General features: G+C 38.7%; 1 protein-coding gene across 1 annotated transcript in view; it reads right to left on the bottom strand.

The window, feature by feature from the left end:
- Window positions 1–5,590: 5,590 nt before the first annotated feature.
- Window positions 5,591–20,846, bottom strand: part of MEF2A (myocyte enhancer factor 2A) — an 86,131-nt gene continuing 70,875 nt past the window's right edge. Inside the window, 4 exon segments of the mRNA XM_078381121.1 lie at window positions 5,591–11,024; window positions 12,472–12,598; window positions 16,453–16,579; window positions 19,194–19,238. Coding sequence (XP_078237247.1) covers window positions 10,667–11,024; window positions 12,472–12,598; window positions 16,453–16,579; window positions 19,194–19,238 — 657 coding nt within the window. The 3' untranslated portion in view covers window positions 5,591–10,666.

The following is a 20,846-nucleotide window of genomic DNA, read 5'->3' as shown; positions in this document are numbered from 1 at the left end:
ACTTAATTGCAATAAGCAATTTACCCAGAAACAATAATACACAAACCGACCAAGGTAATACATCTGCACTTTCACTGCATGATTTATCCAAAGGGAAAAAAACTTCTAAAAAGAAGGCTAAAAACAGGGCACAGTTAAGGAGTCTGCATGGGTGTACAAAAAAGACTAAAAATATCAAGCGCATAAGCAAGACAAAAAAGTCATCTGACAAGATGGATTTCCATAATCTATTTAAACTTATTGAGAGGAAACCAAAGAAAGAAAGAAAATCTAGATCCAAAAGGAACTCTGAAAAGTTAGTGATTGGCCAGACCCCAACAAATCTAGACCAAATAGCTATCACTCCCCTCATACAGGATATTGAAGATAAAATAGATATAGTGGGAAATGATCCATGGACTGATGTGATAAATAGTAACCCTAAGAATAATAATCAGCTAACAGCCCAGTTGATGCAGCCTGAGAATAGAACTAGATGGAAGCTAAGATTAATGGCTAACACTTTGGCATTCTGTGGATACCCAAAACGAAAGGGGATACTTACCCAGAATGAACGAAAATGGAACTTGATCAGCACTTTAGAACCTATAATTCCTGAACTAACTTCCACATCCCAAATTCTAAATGTGGACTACTTATTCTATAATTATACCCAAGCACGTGCGATAGTAACATTCAAAGACAGCATAATAACCAATAGGATTTATAGTAGAAGAAAGGAATTAGCTGAGTGGGGCATAACTGCTGTACGATATTTTAAAAACAAAGCACAACCCTTACCTCTCTTGAGTGGGTACACTAGAAAAGTGGAAAGAGAGACACTAACTTATGTCCAGGAGAAACATACAGAGGAAGACCTTATTCAAATTTTAGAAGATCACCCAACTGATTGGCAAAATGACTACAAAAATGATATCAAAAATTATAAGGATGATGGGTATGTAACAGAAAAGATCAACCCAGACCTTGCTTGGCCAGAAGAGGAGGTAGAGACTCATCTTATCTCATCCTTTAGTAAATTACCAACTGATGTCCGGGCCTCCCTAGTGAATCGCCTGGACTCCCTGGTTGCAACTTTAAGGGATCTAGAACAGCCCCCAAATTCCAATGATGACCTAGTAATCCATCAACTGCCCACACTAGGATGCCCAGTGGAGACACAGCTCAAGGACAGAATGAAAATCCCCCTAGAGCCCATGGTAATAATAAATAAAAGGGTTCCCAGATCTAACTTGACAGTGCCTGTAGACCATCCCGAACTCTGTTTGATAACTGAGGCACCCCTAGATAATGCCCAGAGTAACCCTCCTGATATTATTGAAATAGATTCAGTGGCAAGTTCAATGCCTGACTTAGAATCATCCATGGATTATCCTGCTTCAAATTGACAATTTGCAATTCAAAGAGAGCACCATCTAAAATGTATTTCATGGAATGTCTCTGGCTGGTTGAACAAGATTCAAAACCCACCATTTTTGTCATTTATGAAAAGTTTTGATATTATCTTTATTCAGGAGACATGGTTATTATCTGAGTTGTTATTAAATGGATTTACTTCATACACTCTCGCTGCAACTCCTGCAGTAGCTAGAGGTCGTCCAAACGGAGGGTTGGCTTGTCTAATATCCACCTCAGTGGTCTGTGCTGTTTTACTACTACCATCCTTAGGATCTATTGCAATGGCTCTTCTCCTGACCTTCAATGACCGGGAAATTTTGGTTGTGAATGTTTATATTCCACCTTATTCATCTCCTTTCTACTATGAGCATTGCTGGTCTGATTTAGAAATGTACATATATGATCTTGAGACAAAATTTCATGGAGCGCAAACAATACTGCTTGGAGATTTTAATGCACGTCTGGGCAATGGCCATTTTAGATCTGCCTATGCTGAGCATATTGGTGACTTTTATAATCAGTCAAGAAATACAAAAGATCCCCTTCTGAATAAGACTGGAAAAAGGTTTTGGCAGCTGATCGATAAGCTAAATCTAGTAATATTAAATGGTAATTTCCAAGGTGATGAATTGGGGGAGTTCACATATTTCAGTAAAAATGGAGCTAGTTTGATTGACTATTTAGCTATTACCCCCCTTTTACTAGATAAAATTTTATACTTTACAGTGGGTACACAGCCAGAAAGTGACCATCAGCCCCTTATATTCTACATGCACACCCCTAAAGCTTCATTAAATAATGGGGAGGATAGTTCTTTCCCAATAGATCAAGTGTTGGTGACAGCAAATATTAGACTGAAGTGGTCTCCCATACTCCAGCAGGAAATACAACAAACTTTGTATAGTGCTCCTATGCTCAAACTGAAAGGGGAAATTGAGGCAGCTGCAAACATCAACACTGCTCTTGCAGGTTATGGTAAACTAATAGACACTTTGAAACCCTTCTTGACCAAGAGGGTAAGCTTATCACCCAGAAGCAGACCAACTAATGTCAGATGGTTTGATAGAGAGTGTAAAACTATGAAGCATCAATTAAGAAGAGTTATTAAATTGCACAAACAAAATCAGTCTAAAAGTTTACCTAGATATTTTTTTGATCTCCGCAATAAATATAAACATCTTCTCAAAAAGAAAAAACAAGCCTCAATAAAAGAATCTTATCAGGAGCTTGCCCTTGCTTTGTCCCAGAAAGATATGGCAAAATTTTGGCGACTGCTTGCATCAGCAGAGGGGAGGTTTCGCCATGATCTGGACTCTTATGTACCCACTGAATGTTGGGAAGAATATTACTTCAAATTATTCAATGATCCACCCTCTACCATTGAAATACCTATACCTCTAATACCATCCCTCAGTGATCTAACAATGTGGCCTCCAGTCACAATTAAAGAAATAAAATCATTGATTTCAGCAATCAAGAGCAATAAAGCTCCCGGGGAAAATTTCATTCCCCCAGATATACTTAAATCTTTTCAGGACTGGTGGGCCCCAACCCTAGCTACCTTATTCACCTATATAGATACAGTGGGTTGCACTCCTAAAGAATGGTCATCTTCACTTGTCGTGCCCATCTATAAGAAAGGCGAGCGAAAGGACCCAGCCAATTACAGACCTATAAGTTTGCTTGATGTAATAGGCAAACTTTATGCAAGACATCTCCTTTTAAAATTGGAAGACTGGGTGATAGAATATAATCTTTTAGCTCCTGAACAGATTGGTTTTAGGGAGGGGCAGTCAACATTGGACCATATTTTTTTGCTTAACCATCTAATTAACAAATATTCTACTGCATCTTCAGGGCAATTATATGTAGCATTTATTGACCTCAAAGCTGCTTTCGATTCCATCCCAAGAGGTCGTTTGTGGGGAAAACTTATAAATCTTAAAATAGACCCTAGATTGCTACAAAGAATCAAAGACCTCCATACTGATACTTCCCTAAGGGTCAGAGCTGGCATTTCTGGTCAACTATCTAACATAGTTAAAACATCTAAAGGTGTCCGTCAGGGCTGTATACTAGCTCCATTGCTTTTCAATTTATACATCAATGATATGGTAGCCAGGTTAACTGGACTGCAATTTTTCCCTGTAAGAGTAGGTGGAAAGTCTGTTTCAATTTTACTCTATGCAGACGATACCTTGCTAATATCCCACACACAAATAGGTCTTAGAAGATTATTAAAACAATTTAGTAATTATTGCAAGGAGAACTCTCTTAACGTTAACTATGAGAAAACAAAAATTATGGTTTTCAATAGAAGACCTAAAGTACACAAATGGACAATGGATGGGAGAATATTGGAACAGGTAACCCACTTTAAATATTTAGGCGTGATGTTTTATCAGTCAGGTTCCTGGGCATTTCAGATTGATTTTACAAAGCAGAAATTCGAAAAAGCCATGTTTGGCATACTTAGATTCTGCAGAACTAGAGGAGGACATTTGATCCCTCCCACTCGAGAAATTTATAAAACCAAGTTACTCCCCCAGATTCTGTACGGTGCTGAAATATGGGGAATTGGAAACCTATACCCACTAGAAGTAACCCAAAATAGATTTGCCCGACTATTGTTGGCAGTACCTCCCTCAACTCCCTCAGCACTAGTTAGATTAGAATTATCGATAATGTCAATAATGACACTCGTCAACAAATCAATAGTTAACTATTGGCTAAAAATTCTATTTACCACTCAGTCAGAATATTTAATATCATCATATGGGGAAATGAATTCTGGAACGTGGAAATCCTCCGTACTGCAACTAGTAGCCAAACTTGGATTTTCAGAAGAGTATGTAAGGCACCTTGGTCTGTCTGCAGCAAAAAGCTTATTAAAGCAGAGATTATTTGATCTCTGTTACCAAACAGATATAGGTTCACTAAGCACTCTAAAAACGGCCCCGTTCTATAAGATTATTTCACCTCCGCCTATAAATCTTCCTTCTTATTTTGCCGATTTAGTGAGCTTCGACTATAGAAAAGCCTTCACTCAGGCACGTCTTGATATGCTGCCACTTGCTAGCTTAAAAGGGCGTTACTCTCAAACTCCATACTGTGAGAGAGTTTGTTCTTGCGACCAAAAATCAGTTGAGAACTTAATACATGTTGTGTTTTACTGTCCCCTATTCGTGACCCACCGTGAAAGGCTTTTGAAGCCTATTTTGGAAAGACATCCTGGAAGACCTGTCCAGAAAATGCTTGGGATCCTACTCTCAGACAGAAATAAATTTATCACATTTCGAATGGCAAGGTTTATATCTATACTTATGAAAATGAAAATAAAACTTGTAGCCCCCACTATTACTAATCAAGCAGTTATTTAAGTTCATATACCCTTTGGGGCCCCCTCTCCCCGATAGATGCTTGTTATTGGCATCAGATATTGTCTTTCAACTGCCATCACTTAGTTTTCCCTATGGTATTTTTAAGATGTTAGAGGTTTTTAGCTGTGATAGATATTTAACCTGGTTTTAGTTCCCTCCCTCATACTACAGTGTATTGAATTGTACTGTATTGTGTTGTTTTTATTTGATGTACTTTGCAACGGCCTGTGTGCTACGCAATAAACTTATATGTGTGTTTAAGTTGAGAAACGCAGAGTGACACATGGCGACAAAGACATCTTCTTTTAATGTAAACATCTGCAGGGAAAAGGCATTCCACAACCCAGAGGTTCATCTATAGTAATTCTTTTAGTAGGTGCTCTGTTCTAGCTATGGAAAAAAATGGATGTCACTGCCCTGTTTTTTTTTTCTTTCCTTTTCTGGGTCATCTAACCCAAGAGAGAGATGAAGAAAAATAAGCGTATGTTGAGAAAAGTCCCATTGTGTACACCAAAATTAAAAGTGAGCAAATGGAAAACTGTGAATATTATTTCTTCTGGTGGCTCAGATGGAGCCCGAAGGAAATAATTTCCCTTCCTTCTGTCGTATTTTATCCGTCCAATGCATAAGGTAGGGCAGAATCCAAATTCAAATATATATAAGTAGTTCCTTTCTTTTACTAAGCATGGAACTTTACATGCAAGCAGAATTGGATTAACAACCATGAAACCAGACACTAACGGGCTGAGGAACAGGGGTCAGTGTGTGCACAAACCAAGCAAACGTCATTCTAAATAGGACAGAGTCTGAAATACACAGTAAAAGCCAGTATTTTTACTTTAGTGAATGCAAGATACAAATATTTTACAACAACCTCTAGCATTTTCTTAACCATTTGATAAAAAGTTCACTAGAATATTTATTGTATACTGAAGAAAAAACACCACATTCAGGGAAAAAGAGATTAACTTAATTTTTTTTCCTTAAAGATTCGTCTCAAAGATGGCAACAAAGTCCAGCTTGTGCCGCCAGGCGGCTTTAACCGCAAACAGCTTCGTCTGTGAACTGCTGACTACAAACATTTACCAAGTACATATATATTTTTTTATTTTAAAAAAAAGCTTTTTTTCTTTTTTTAAATATAGCAAAGCAGTGTTTTCTTGCACAGCAAAGTGAGGAAAAATTCTAATAAAATTTTAAGTCTTTCACATTCTAAATTTCAAACTTCTTCCCATGGTTGATCTGGCAGGAGTCATTTATGTTCTTTATTTACTATTTATTTCTTGTGCGCACAATACACTTGCCAATGCATTAGTGTCCTTTATAATTAAAGGCTAAAGCATTTCCTACATGCCTTGCTTCTTTTTAAAAAGAAGTATCTGCTATCAGCATGCCAAGTCAGTGTTGCCATGTTGCCATACACAATGTTTGACTTCCATTCTGTAACTTGAATTCATTTCATGGTGCAATCTTGCCTTAAATGCTACTGACCCTATCTGCTTTTTTTTAAAATTCATTTTGCTGTCTAGTTTTAAAAGCGGATCTCCAAGCAGCCTCATCGTACAAGCTGCTGGATTAGGGGGGGAAAAACCAAGCAACCAAACAAACCAACGTGAGACACATCATGCAAGCCCTCTGAGAAGCTACAGCACCTCAACAAGGAGCATGACGCTGTCACTTCTTTGGAAAGCAACCTTTCCTATATCGCCCTCTGCCTGTGAAAAATTATCTGTACCTGATAGGCTAGGTTTCCACAAGCATGGAGTATCTCTGAAGCAAAAAATCCTTGACCCAAGGAAGTATAAACCCAAAAGCCACACCATAGGTTTGAAACCTTAGATCATCTTCAAATATGTCACTAAAAAGCTAGGACTTAGCACTGAGAATGGCATCATGCAGAGAGCCTGTATAGAACCAGTATTTTTCAGCATCTTCAAATAGTAGTCCTCACCCTCTAGCCACCAAATAAACTCCCCCCTCAAATTCCAAAAGTGGTTCGCCATGCATGGCTGCTAAAGGCTTATAAGCCCGTATTCCCAGCTGGTGCATGGAATTACTTGGAAGGTTCTTTGGATGCTCGCCTATTTGATCTCTGACCTCAAGCTTTGGCTGTCCAATTGGTTGCACAATTTTCGTTACGCAAGGCAGAAATAGACTCAGACAGTGCAGTACCAGAGGTGGAAGTAGGGGATGACACACCTTGTTACCACTTAAAAATCATTTCAGATCACTACAGGTCCTGCAACTTCAGTGGAAAAAAAAAACAGGCATTTGGTACAAACGAATAGCAAAATGACAGCAAAGAAACACTGACTCACATGCAAAAGTGCATGATGCTGCTGCACCTAGGTTAACACAAGCAACCCTGAATGTTGTTGGAACTATCCTTATCTATAAGCTCAAAGTATAAGACTTCCAAAATGTCTAGAGTTACATTATTAGTGTTATTAGAAAAAGGTCACCGTTTTTATTTGATTTTTATGATGTGAAAGTCTTCCATAAGAGACAATGGACATGACCCAAATCCTGGAACAAGGAGACAGGCCAAGAGTTAACAGTCTGATTTTGAAAGCTTGATTTTTGTAAAACATTTGGTTGGCTCGATTCAAGTACAAAGGTCAAGCCTTACTTCTTCTTAAGAAAAATGTATAGTGATGTAACTCCATACAAACCTGCATAGGAATAAAGACTACTGAGATACAGTCAACAAAGCCATCTCATTAAGGCACACAAGAAATCAGACAGTAAATGTGAAATGAAGAACTCCCATTCAAATGTACAGCAAAGTTCATGTAGGTGCATAAATACCCATTGGGAAACATACCCTTTTGAAGCATCAGAAGGATCTATGAAATGGTGGTTTGGGTCCCAACTTGAGCAAGTGCAAACAAGATGGCCTGAAGGGAGATGAGGAAGCGGACAGAACACACTGGAGTGCTTTCCAGCCAACACGATCGAGGCAGGAGCAGCTGCGCCTAGTGGCTATTTAGACGCTTAAAATTAAGCGGATGCCTTTTCATAATTCTTAGGAAAATGAAAACCCAGCCAACTAAAATCACATAATCCACCAAGAAGAGTATGTAAGAGTTTTTACATGGGGAGAGAGGAAGAGGAAAGAGAATAGGTGAGGTTTTTTTTTTTTTTTAACAGGGAATGGCTTTCACTTCAGAGCACTTTTCTATGAAGCCATTCCCAACTTAGTTTACTATTTTAGAGGGTGGTGAGAATTTAGGACGTCTTAAAGCCTTATGTCTTCTCAGCAAGGAATTAAAATTGCACATGCCCTGTTATATGTTTACCTGGTCATGAAAGTCAGTATTTCTTTCCGATGAAAAATCTAATCTCTAGGCTAAAGAAAGGGAAGCCAAATTCTTGGTATCCAGCTCTGTAATGACACCTCCACCCATCCACACAAAGTCAGATTGGACAACACACGCATGGAGCCACCAGCTCTCACAAAGTGTACCTCGGCTTACATAACTGAGACTTGGAAGCAGTTTGTAACACAAAAGTATGACCTGATCCAGAGAGACACAGGCTTTTCAGATGCCAATACAGTTAACTCAACCTAGATGTGACATTCAATCTATCCTTAAACGTAAATTCAAATGAAAACCATTTAAAATTAAAATACATTGCTTAAATGCACACTATCACTAGTGTGAAATTTTCTCCCAATGCAAATTACAGTTCTGAAGGAGTGTTTCATTTCATATTGATTTTTGGTGTTTTCTAATTTTTAAATTTTTTTTGTCGGAACTGCAGCAGGAAGGAAAGGTGTTTAATTCCACAAGCTGCTGCAATTTCATGAACTGTCTGTCACCCACTCAACAGCTGCCATTTGCATTAAATGTGCATGTTATTATTTTTTAAAATCCAGACACTTTTCATGTCCCTTCTGGTTTGAGTACATATTAAATGTCTGTTATAAAATATATGTTGGAGGTGCAGACATGTCATGCAGCCTCCTGACTTTAGACAGTACTTACACCATCAGAACACAAAGCACCTCTTAGCTCAACAGTTAAGACTCCCTCCCCAAAAACAGTTAATCAATTAGTCAATTAACCATCTCTACAACAATGGGGAAGGCCACTTTTTGTAAATAATGCCAAGATTTAAAAAAAATTTAAAAATTATTTTAGAACATAGTTTGCTCTAAACCCAAACACCACTTCACACCCTTCTTTGCTTTTTTTTGTGCATGTTTCCATTACTTTAACATTAACAGCAACAAGATTGTCCCCCCACCCCACCCCACAAGGCAGTTTTAAAATAATGCCTGAAAAAAGACATGTTTCAACATCATTTTCTATTTATGCAGTATGAACTCAATGCTGAATTTTGTGGAGGAAACTGAGGAAGGGGATTATCACTTTGCTATCTTTATACATATATTTATATATGTATATATACACATATATGTATATATATATTTATAAAATGTATAATGAAACTTTTACCATACGTCACAAAAAAAGGATACAATTTTAACAACACACATTCACCACCAGTGAGGGGGGATGGCCCCTTCTTAAAACACTCTCTGAAAAAATCTGGATAATATTAATTAAAATCCAAAAGGAAGTACAGCATATTGAACAAAATAGTAAATATTAAAACAGTGAATACTCTACTTAATAAGGACCTCGCCTTTTTCTTTTTTTTCTTCAAGTCGGCGTCAATCCACAAAAATATACTTTTAAATCTGGTGAACGTACAATACATACGTACTTACACCAATAGGTGATAATATATTTAAGATGCTATATACACAAAGTTTGGCTCAAATTTTCATTTACATATAGAATAAGTATTCATGGCTTATTTTTCCCCAAGATTCTGCCTGCAAGATTTTTTTTCCTTCTTTCCCTAAAGCAAGCAAGCAAACAAAAACAGACAGTCAAGAAACCAAGTTAGACCTATACTCTACCAAAAAAGCTACACAGAACAGCTTTGGCTTGTATAAATAACTCATAGCAGAATGTGTTCAAAAGTACTGTATATAACTTTCTATATAGTTTTTAAGAAGGGTATGCTCTTCTTTAATAAAAAATATACATGAGCTAAAATTGTTTTTCTATATTTTAAAAAAGGTAGGAGGAACATAAGAAAGAGCTTTTAAAACATATTCCAATTATAACTTAATATATTAAAATTTTCTTTATGGACTAACTTCTAGGCTAATATCTTCTGAATATTTCATGCACTTTATGTTTGTCTGTCTGTCTCTCTCAGTTAAAAAAGGTATTTGACCCAGTTTTTTTGCACGTGCAAAAACAGTTTTGTGTGGGTTTTTTTAATAATAATGCCAGCCCTTCTTCCATGCACTCTTTATGCAAGAGAGACCCATGCTAGATTGGGTAGTATAGAGATCATTCTATGTACAGTATTGCTTTCTTTTTCTACTGCTCTGCTGCTACAAAGAGTAATTTTAACTACAGGGTACCACACAGCTGTTGGAAAACACACATAGGAACACTACTACCAACAAGCCCTCACAGTTCTGCCTTCTAGTTTGGTAGATTACATAAGGGTACATGTCTTCTGCAAAACAAGATACATTATTCAAGGAACACAGTCCAGGTTAAGTGCCAGAACTAGACCAATACCTATAAGGGTTTTTTTTGTTACATTTCATTTTTTAAAACCATGGGGCATCTGCAGCTATACGAAGAATTGATATTAAGTGCCTGCTGATTTTTCTTTTTGTGTTTTTCCTACACACACTCACACATATATATGTATACAAAGATATATATGCATGTATGTATATACATATAAATATTTATTTCATGTCCTTATTTATAAATTTAGATATGTCAGGACTGTTCGTTGGGGATAACTCAAAAAAAAAAAAAGGAAACTGAAAAGGAGGGACCGGAGGCTTAGGTCACCCAAGTATCCATTCTCATTCGCTTCACGGTTGGGCTCTCTCTGTCTTCTGAATTTGGGGGCCTTCCCAGCCCAACAGGTGAATGGAAGTCACTCCTGGGGGGGTCCTCCCGGTCACTGCCATCATATGAACTGCTGGAACTACTGAGGCTGTCAACTGGAGAGCGTCCCATTTCCTGCCGCGATTGTTGCTGAGGCTGTTGCTGCTGCTGTTGTTGTTGTTGTTGCTGCTGCGGGAACGTGGATGGCGTCACTCTGTCTCGAGGAGGTGAAATAGGTTCAGACTTTATGTTAATATTTTGGTTGGTATTAATGGATAAATTGGAACCCTGAGATAACTGACCTCCAGCCCTAATAAAAATTGAAGTCAGGTCGGGGCAAGGGAAGAAAGAGAAGAAGGAAGTTATTTTATAACAATTTACAGAGCAAGAATACATTAAAAAAGGTGCAACTCTGCATCGAGAAGAATACAATTTGAAGTGCAATAAGGCAAGGAGAAAATAATATCACTTATCAAAGCTCAATACAAAAGTGACGTTAAGCCAGGTTGTGCTTTTGTTGTGGTGTCAAAAATGTGTCCAAACAAACCAGTCAGAAATCATACCACAAACCACAACGAGAAGCCTCTTTTCCCCCCTTCTTTTCTATTATAGACTCTGGCTTGTTTAAACCATAACTTATTTTGTCCAAACTATGGCTTGTCTCTGGCCTATCTTCTCAACTGTCTATCTTGAAACAAAAACTGACAAACAGAACACAAGAGAAACAGACTGGGAACGGAGAAGACGAACTGCATTTTGTTGTTGTCATCGTCATCATTGTCTAAGGGATGACTGACAGGTTAAGCAACAAATTATAACCAACACAAACCACGGCTTACCATGACTTGTAAATGTAATAATCACTGATTGTGCAGAACAAATACTCTTGCTCCGCAGATTCAGGGGATTTTATGAGTCAACAAAAAACTGCAATAACCTGAGAGTAACAAGCTACTGTCAAAATCATAGCACTGTGCCATGGTATCATTTGAGGAAGAGGACTGAGCAATATTTAGAACCCAGTTGCTCAACAGTGTTTTAGTCACTAATACATTACTGGCCTATTCAACCTGCAGAAGCGGCTTCAAGACAGAAGGTGCAGAGGGTGCTGTGCCTTGCATGTTTCCCAGTCTACTTGTTAACATGATGATTAGGGTAAAAAATTGTCAAGGTTGTACATAACAGTTCCCCCCACCCCCACCAAAGTGACTTCCCAAAGCGGTATTTTCTGCTGCTCCTTCCATTCAGTGCTATTTCGCCTGGGTCAGATATTCAAATGAGGGAAAGATTATAATGTTGCTGTTTGCATCCAGGAAGCCATGTGCTGCCAATGAATGAACAAGAGTGAGCATAGGGTTCTCCCCACAAAATTCTTTCCAAACTCAGAGAAATGCATCCATACAGATCCAACCTGGTGAAAGGCAAAGGTAAAGAACACTGAACCTCACCAGTAAGGTCGAGCCTGAACATAGTTTGTGGACCAAACAAAACAGGTGTGTGTTTTCCTACTTACACAAGATTTTGTGTGTGTGTGTGTGTGTGTGTGTGTGTGTGTGTGTGTGTGTGTGAGTGCACCAAACAGAACAGTTATGTGTTTGTGTGCGTGTGTTCCTACTTACACAAGATTGTGTGTGTGTCTGTGTGCATACCAAACAGAACAGTTGTGTGTGTGTGTGTGTGTGTGTGTGTGTGTGTGTGTGTGTGTGTCTGTGTGTGTCTGTGTGTGTCTGTGTGTCTGTGTGTGTGTTCCTACTTACACAAGATTGCTGAGGGCTGCCTGTCCTAGGTGATGCTGTTGCCAGGCGGATACTTGTCCTAATGACAGCATTGCTGGGGAGTTAAATCCCTGCAGGGCTGACAGGTCTGCACTAGTCAAGGAGTAATCTGAAAAGGGAGAAAGAAAGAAAGAAAATCATTGCACATAAGCAGAGAATTTAAGCTTTCATTAACTCATACAAGAGTTGATACTACTGTAGCTCTAATTGTTTTAGGGTCAAGGACATGAATATATGGGAATCCTCTCAGATACACCATGGTATCCTGGCTTTGAAGGACTGCGATCCCATACTATTAACTAACTCAAGAATAGCTGGAAGTGATAGAATATTACACCATCTGCCTTCTGCATGTGGAACGAAGCAACAGGATTTTAGCCCACAAGACTAAGGTGTGTGATGACATCTGGCTTCTTTAGACTCTCTATCCCATCCTATCACTATTTTCTTAAGTCCCAGAACAATATACTACTTGCTGGGCTCTTCTGATATTTCTACACTCCCGTCCACCATTATTTTCCCAAGCTGTATGCTTCTGGGTACCTAAGATTTCCCTTTAAAATGCAGAAACCTTTATTTTAGGGTGGCCTCTCTTATTTATGAACTGACAAAAAGTGTGCTGACAGGTACTCAGCCACCAGAGCTGGCTATTAGAAAGAATGATTAAATATAGATACTAATAATAGGGGCCTTTATTTTCTACCATTTTAAAATGAGAATCTAGAAACTGAACTTTTGCCAGCAGAACAAGTTGGGAAGAGAATCAAGATTTGATAAGACAGGTTCCATCCTATATCAGCATAAACTACAACTACTATGATATTTTGAAGGCTGTGTATCCAACTAACATGGATTGCAGTCTGCCTTAAATATATGATCTCTCGGAAGTTCTGGAGCCTCCTCAGGAAGAACGTACTAAAATAAAGTTTACAAAATGACCTGTGGCTGCATCTCATCTGTTTTGGTTTTCCAAGGCATGTGGCCACCATACATTCAGCCAAAAGTATCCCAGTAGGGCTGACATAATGAAATTAAAATGTTAAGTATTTTAACATAACAAACTGCACCATTAGGGGTTCCTGTGGGATAGAAGCTGACACATGAACAAAGGCCTGGGTCTCTGCATTAACCATCTTTGACCTACAAGTCAACAGAAGATCAAACTACAAGAGTTCTCAGTGCAATTCAGATAATGGTACGTGAATCACATGTACACTCCCATGAGGAGGAGAGAGGGAAAAAGCTATAGTAATAACGGTGCACTCTATCACCCAGGGCTTGGAACTCGCATATTAAAAGTAACAAGATTATTCATAACTCCTTAGTTTTGCATGAAATTATATCATCCTTTTCCACAGTTTAATATTATCACACAAACAGTGTGGCTGGGGAGGATAACAATTTACAGTGGTGCCTCGCTTAGCGTTGAGCGATGAATTCGCATAGCGAGGGGGTCTGGGCCATCGCTGGAGCGTTCGCTCAGCGATGGCCCCTATGGCGTTTTTTCGCTGTGCGACGATCGCTTATCGATTTTCGCACAACGAAGCGGGGGAAAACAGCTGATCAGTGGTTCCAAAATGGCCGCCGCAACTTTTCCCGCCGCGCCCTCGCTTTGCGAGGGCCCGAAAATGGCCGCCCCTATGGAGAAGCTCTGCTCAACGGTAAGTTTAGGGCCCACTGGAACGCATTAAACCAAGTTTAATGCGTTTTAATGGGGTTTTTTGTTCTGTTGAGCGATGTTTCTCATAGCGATGGTTAATCCGGAACGGATTAACCTCGCTATGCGAGGCACCACTGTACTCATTAGGCGGATTTTAACGGACTTTTTTAGGTGGAGAGTTTTTTCCCAATTAAAAAAAATTAATTATGTAACTTCTTATTAATGCATTACTTACACATTGACCCATTCCCTGAAGTAAACTAAATTCAACATATTATAAATGTTAAAGCAAGGACCAATGCAAATGCAGTAGCCATTTAAAACAGCATTCCTACACTCCACTATATCCTGCAAAGGAACAGGACTGGAGGCTTGCCTGCAGTTTAGCTTTTCAGACCCATTTTTCATTTTATGCACTGCAGAACAAAAGACCAGAACTAGCACTTCTATACGGGAGAATCAGCACATGCTGAGGGGCAGGAAATGCCAGTGCGATGTTGCGAGATAGGGCTATTAACCCCTGTTCCTTGAGGTAGCCTGCTCACCCTAGCTGTAATGGGGAATGATATTCCCTTGCCCATGTTGAAGTAGGATACAAGGTCTGGTCTAGTTGCCTTTTGCAGATAAGAGAGGAAGGAGGACCTTGCCCTCTCATCAGAAAAACATTTTATGCTGTCTTTGTGGCTGACTTTTACATTTCCCTCAAAAGTTACACAAACAAATCATGGGTGCACCCATTTGATACTGCCTTTTTTAAAAAAAATCAGGGTATAATGCTTAGTTATCAGTACTGATTCACTCATGAGTAGTTATTTCAGTTCCTCATTATCACTCGCTTTTCCTTTCAAATTTGGAACAAAAGATAGCGGCAAACATTTTTAACACTTAATTAGTTATACATTTTATTTAATATATTACACAGTCTCTTGGGAAGATAATTTTTTAAAAAAATATTCCTGCGAGACAGCTACAGTTTACATTTCAGGGTTGTTGTTTTTTTAAAAAAATAATATCAGAATTAATTGGCTAAGAGATCAGAAAAGTGAGATCAAGTAAGTTTCTGTAGACTCAGAAGGCAAAAACACTAGAAGACCACAGTATGTTTAATGGGATGCTGCTTGACACTTAGATTTAAGTCCTATTTTAAAAGGCCTAAAGATCCAACACTACCTATAAAATTATTACGGAATGACAAAACCTTTCAAATATAACAGGCCTTTTCAGGATTGTGTATTCTTTTAGACACAGTCATTTAAAGCTTTGTGCTGCCTGATTATGCATCTGCCTAGGAGCTCATCTCACCAAATTTGGTGAAGTAAGTGCTTAAGATAAGTCATACCAAATGCTGCCCCAGGACAGTATCATTCAAGTCCAATACTACCTTGCCAAAGATGATAGGTTTGCTAGAAGAAAAACAGGGTTGACAAAGACACTAAAGTTCACATCATAAACAGGAGGTACTAAACTAACATGTATCCTTTGTTCTTTTTTTAAGAGTCCTCTGAAAATACTTCCCTTTTTCAAAAGAAAGAAATTCTTGAATTTTTTATCTTAAATTGTGAGCTTTCCCAATGTGGCCATTTTAACTTACACAGAAGAAGCTGCAGATTTCTTATTACGGGCGGCAATGCCATTCAAATGAATGCCCAGCAGAGTTCACACTGTGTTCTTTTTAGGGCACCTTGAAAGTTGCTCAACACATTGCAGAAGGAAAGATTACATAATCATGTGTCCTACTTTTGACCACAGATGAGAGGGCACAGGACATCTCTTCTCTTCTGGTGCCAGCATTGCTACCCATATTATTTTACTCAGGTTTTAAGCACTCTGTTGTTATGGAGAACCAGTGTGGTGTACTAGTTAGAATGTGGGACTGGGATTCAAGAGACCTGTGTTCAAATCACACTCCACTATGGAAACTCATTGGGAGCTAAGAATGTTAAAGTACTCCCTGAAAATCTCATATACCTTGAAAACACTGTTAGGGGGTCATCATAAGTCAGTCTTGCCAACACATAACAATAACTACTGGTTTTTATTTTTTCCATTAACTGGAATTTTCACCCTGTGTTGTGTCACTGAATGCATTTTTGCAACTTGTTTTTTTACACTTTTATAAGTCACCCTGGGAATGTCAGTGAGCCGTTGAAAGGAAGGCTATGCAACTTTGGAAATAAGCAAATATCCTTAAATAGTTTCATGTGTAAAAAGCACTTTGGATGCAGACAAGGTTGCGCTAAAGCTCTGTAATCTTTTCAAAGGAAGTTGGGGGGAATGAAAGATCCAAGAGGTGTGCAACGTACCAGTATTGTAGGCTGTAGGCATAGCAGAATACACCAGTCCCTGTGGAGGCAAGCTTGGTGTTGTCACGGACACAACAGGTGTTGCAAGAGGTTGCGTAGACTGAGAACTGCTTAACCGCTGTGTGTTCTGTAAGTAGTTAAGAGAATAGACACAGAAAATAAATAAAAATAGAGCACAATTAAGCAGACACTGAACTAGATCAAACTTTGAAACACTTTTTTTCCTTATGGATAGTGGTTGAAATCTTTTAAGAGCAGGTATACAGAATAAAGGGAGGAAATGCTACCATATTTATCAACCATTGTATTAGATTTTTCAAGGTAGGTGTGCCTTTCTCCCACCCTATTCTCCCATTCCATAAAATCTGCCTCCAAATGACAGCTGGGAACATGACACACCATGCACATAAGTGGTACTGTACAGAGTAATGAGCATATACCGGTCTTGTATTATTAACTGAACTACATCAAAAGGAAAGTACACACACATAAAAATGCAACTCTCTGAAGCTATCCTCCATGCTAACAGTATGTCTCAGACATGGCTTCGTTTAAAGAAAGAGAAGCTTCTAGAGATGACCCAAGACTAAATTCAGGTCAACATATCAAAGGCTGCTCAGTCATTTTGCTAAGATGTTGGAAAAATGAAATTGTCTAAACAGCTTTAAATCTTTAAAAAACTAATACCAATTCAGCCTAATAGCTGGGTCAGGAGGTCGACTGGGGCATGAGAATGTAAGAGCTAATTTTGGCTTTCAGTGATGAAAACATGACCTAATTGTTTGAGGGGGGTCTTTTTTATTATTCTTTAGCTAGATACATATTTCCCCAGAAGTGGCAGCGCACCACCAGGGGGCGTTCCCCTCCTTCAACATGCATAGTACAAATCACTCTTTGTCATTCTATGGAAACTGAAAACTACTCCACATTAATGTTGACATATTAACAGATTCACCATACAGGCCCTTTTCTCCCTAACAAATAATGCAGACAGATGTGGTCCATCACGCACACCATGTTTTAAATTGTGTCTTGGGTAGAAAAGTGGAACAAATATCTCAGCCCCCCCCCCCTCTCACACACACAGAGTACAGTTTGGAGCAAAGCATTAACATATACCAAATCTAAGAAGTACGCACTTAAGTGTTATAAAATGCAAAGTAGCAATTAGCTAAAACAGTAGGACTGCCTAGCTTGCATCAATTCCATAAACGAGCAGCACAATTCTATAATTCACCACTCCTCCAGTCTATGAATTCCTTTTGTACCATTATGTGAATTCATGAGCTGCATATTATCCTATCATTTTAGTTTATTAGAACAAAGTCATTACAACAGATTAAAGAAAATTAAATGAAGTGGTGATTTCAGAATCAGGGTATGGGGAGACCTTTCCTTATAATACTTGAATGTTGGTTTAAATCACAGGCTAAGCAATGCTGACCTACCCTCAAGACTTCCAACTACAGTACTTATAAAGTGGGAATAACTTTGATCTGCCTCATCGGATAACTGTGTAGGTGAAAAGCTCTGTCTTGAGATTTACAAGCAAAAAATAACTATACAGATGAAAATGAATCAATTTACCAAAGCAATTTATTTTGAAAAACTGATAGGAGACATCGGCAGTTTAACTACAAAATGCGATCTACAAAGTTAACAATATGAGTGAGGCTCAAATACTGCAGGACAGTGACTTTGTTAGCAAAATTCTGCTCAGTGTCCCTTGTTACTTCTGCACTTTCCTACAGAAAAGAGATTTCTCTCAGAAAGCTGAGTACAGGTGTAACAAATTACAGGGCTTTTGATTATTGCTACTACTTCATATATATGTGCACAGAGGCAATGGCTTACTGATAAACCGCACTGCTGCTTGTCCTAGCCATGACATTTTGAGCGTCAACATACAGCACAGTACCTGATATGATGCATTCCGCAAGAGAAGTGTGAGAAGAACACAGCAATCACATGCTTTCATGCAAAGAGCCCATATCAGCAACAGGTTTTTGTTTCAATTATTTAAAAAGGCTAATAGGTCTTCAAAAATCTGGTCTCGCCAATACATTTTTCATGGTGAAGTTATTTCTGAAATGACTGCATCAGCTGCACTGCTAAAAATTTATCTGGATCGCATTACAAGGGAAGCCAGTTTCTAGTCAACAAAATGTGGATCTTAGCTTTCCCAGAGATTAAATCATATAGAATGTTTTGCAAAATATATTTTCAGAAAGCTCACATGGTTTTCCCAATAAAGGGAACTAGCTTGCAGTTGTACATTTCTCTTGGTAAACAGGGAAGCCCCTTGTGGTTTGCTTCTCTTATAGAGCATGAAATTAACTTCATCTCTAGAAAGGTGACTTCACCAGGAATGATGTAATCTCCAAGAAGGAAAAGAGCACCACAGAATCTGTATTATAATTTGAGGGACTTTATGAGCAAAGCCCCTTATCTGAGTAAAAGCGTGTGAGAAACAATATGAGACACCAGTTAAGAAAAATTCCTCATTCTTCAATATGCACAGACAGTTGCTGTTAGAGGTTCTCTCCCAATGTTCCCCTTTCTCAACACAGTCCATTAAAGGAGTAATTTTCCATGTAAGGGTTATTAATTTGCTATGCTCTACTGGTCCACATGGAAGACTGTGATAAACCAAGCAAAGGATCTCTCTGCAATAAGGGGAACATTGGTCAAAGTTACACCACAGTTAACATGAAAGCTCTCCGGCTTTTTATGTCTCATACCAAGTAGGAACCCAGACTCACCAACTCCAATTCATCCTCCTCCGACTGTACTCAGCAAATAAGAGGGATAATAAAGTTACTAAGAATAGGACAGCATTCAAGAATGAAAGAGTCATGCTGGTACTTGAACAGCTAGCTATATTTAGCCTTGCTAGTATTTTGAATTTACAATGTGATTCAGTAGCACTGTATCATGTATGACAGCACAATTTTACGAAGCTAGGCTGGCCAGTCTGACACAGATTTTAACTACAAGTAGCCCCAATCCTTTGTCAACAGCAACACACTGTTTTCACTGTGCTCACAAGGAAAATACATTTGTGATGTCAGTGTATTATTTTAAAATGAGAGTCAACACTGGTTCTGTTAACCAGCTCTAGCAATCAACAACTCCATTGTTTAATGCTGAAGAACCAGGTGGGCCAAGTTGAAAACTAAGAGATTTAGAGCTTTGCAATGCTTTGAGGGAAGAAGGAAAAAATATATGGGAATTATACAGCTGCGACAAGGTGCAATTCTGTCTTGCATCAGAGTACTTCCAATTCATGAATTAGCAGCCCAGGCAGCTGTTGCTGGATAGTTTGGCTTGAAGCCCCTAACATCTCAAGTATCTAAGCCTTCATTAGACATGTGTATTTTTTTTCCTGATCCTTGAAATTATGCGGGTTAAACTCCTGTAGCAATACTTCGTTCCAGCTCTGATGCCATGTCAGAATTCCGGTAACCTGAACAGTTCTTTGCTCTTTCCTATTGACAATAACATAAAAACCAGTTCTGAAAAGCAGTGGGACTCAATACAGAATTTACTATTTTTGGTGCAGACCTGCGATAGGGTAAGCGACACAGGACTCCGGATACCAATAGGGAAAGCTCTAGAATGGGGAGAACAACCATGGCCTCCCAAGATGTTTTTTTACTGCAACTCCCAGTGCACCTCACCCTCAGCTTTCGTGGCTGAAAGGAGATGCAATTTAGGAACATCTGGATTGCCCTAGAACATGTGTAATTTAGGAACACTGCTGCTGCAAGATAGGAGAGTGGTCACTGGCTCAGTCAAACTTATAAAGCAGACTATACAAAATTAATAGTGAATGTCTAATCACAGCTGTTAAGTCACGATGCAATCCAGGTAATACAGCCTCTGTGTTCAGAAGCAGTCTACTTCACGACCACTTGCAGGCAAGAAGCAGTAAGAACACAGGAGGCCACTTGCTTTCATGTCCAGAAACGTATTATTGCCCACTGGTCAAAATGAGATCCTGGACTAGAGACTTCTGGTCTCATCTACCCAGGACCTTTTTGTTCTTAGTATTATTCTATTTACAAACAAATTAAATTCCCATCTTTTTGTGCAGAAGATTAACAGCACTGAGTAGAGCACGGGGTTTGCTTTTCAAGAATCACTTGGAAGCCTTGACTCTGGTAAAACTCAACTGAGTCATCCAGAAGGAAACGTAAGACTAATATTGTCTCCAAATGTTCAAAGCAGAGCAAACATTATTACTTCACAGATTACTGTCCTCTCTGGAAAACAGAATATACTGACGTGTTCTCCAAAAACTTCACTGAATGTGACTCTTATCAGGGGAAGGTGTATAAACAACATGCTCATATACACAAAGACTACAGAAACAACACAGAAACGGGGCATAT

The sequence above is a fragment of the Pogona vitticeps genome, chromosome 12, assembly GCF_051106095.1.
Source record: "Pogona vitticeps strain Pit_001003342236 chromosome 12, PviZW2.1, whole genome shotgun sequence".
NCBI lineage: Eukaryota > Metazoa > Chordata > Lepidosauria > Squamata > Agamidae > Pogona > Pogona vitticeps.
This window is presented reverse-complemented; position numbering and strand designations above follow the sequence as displayed.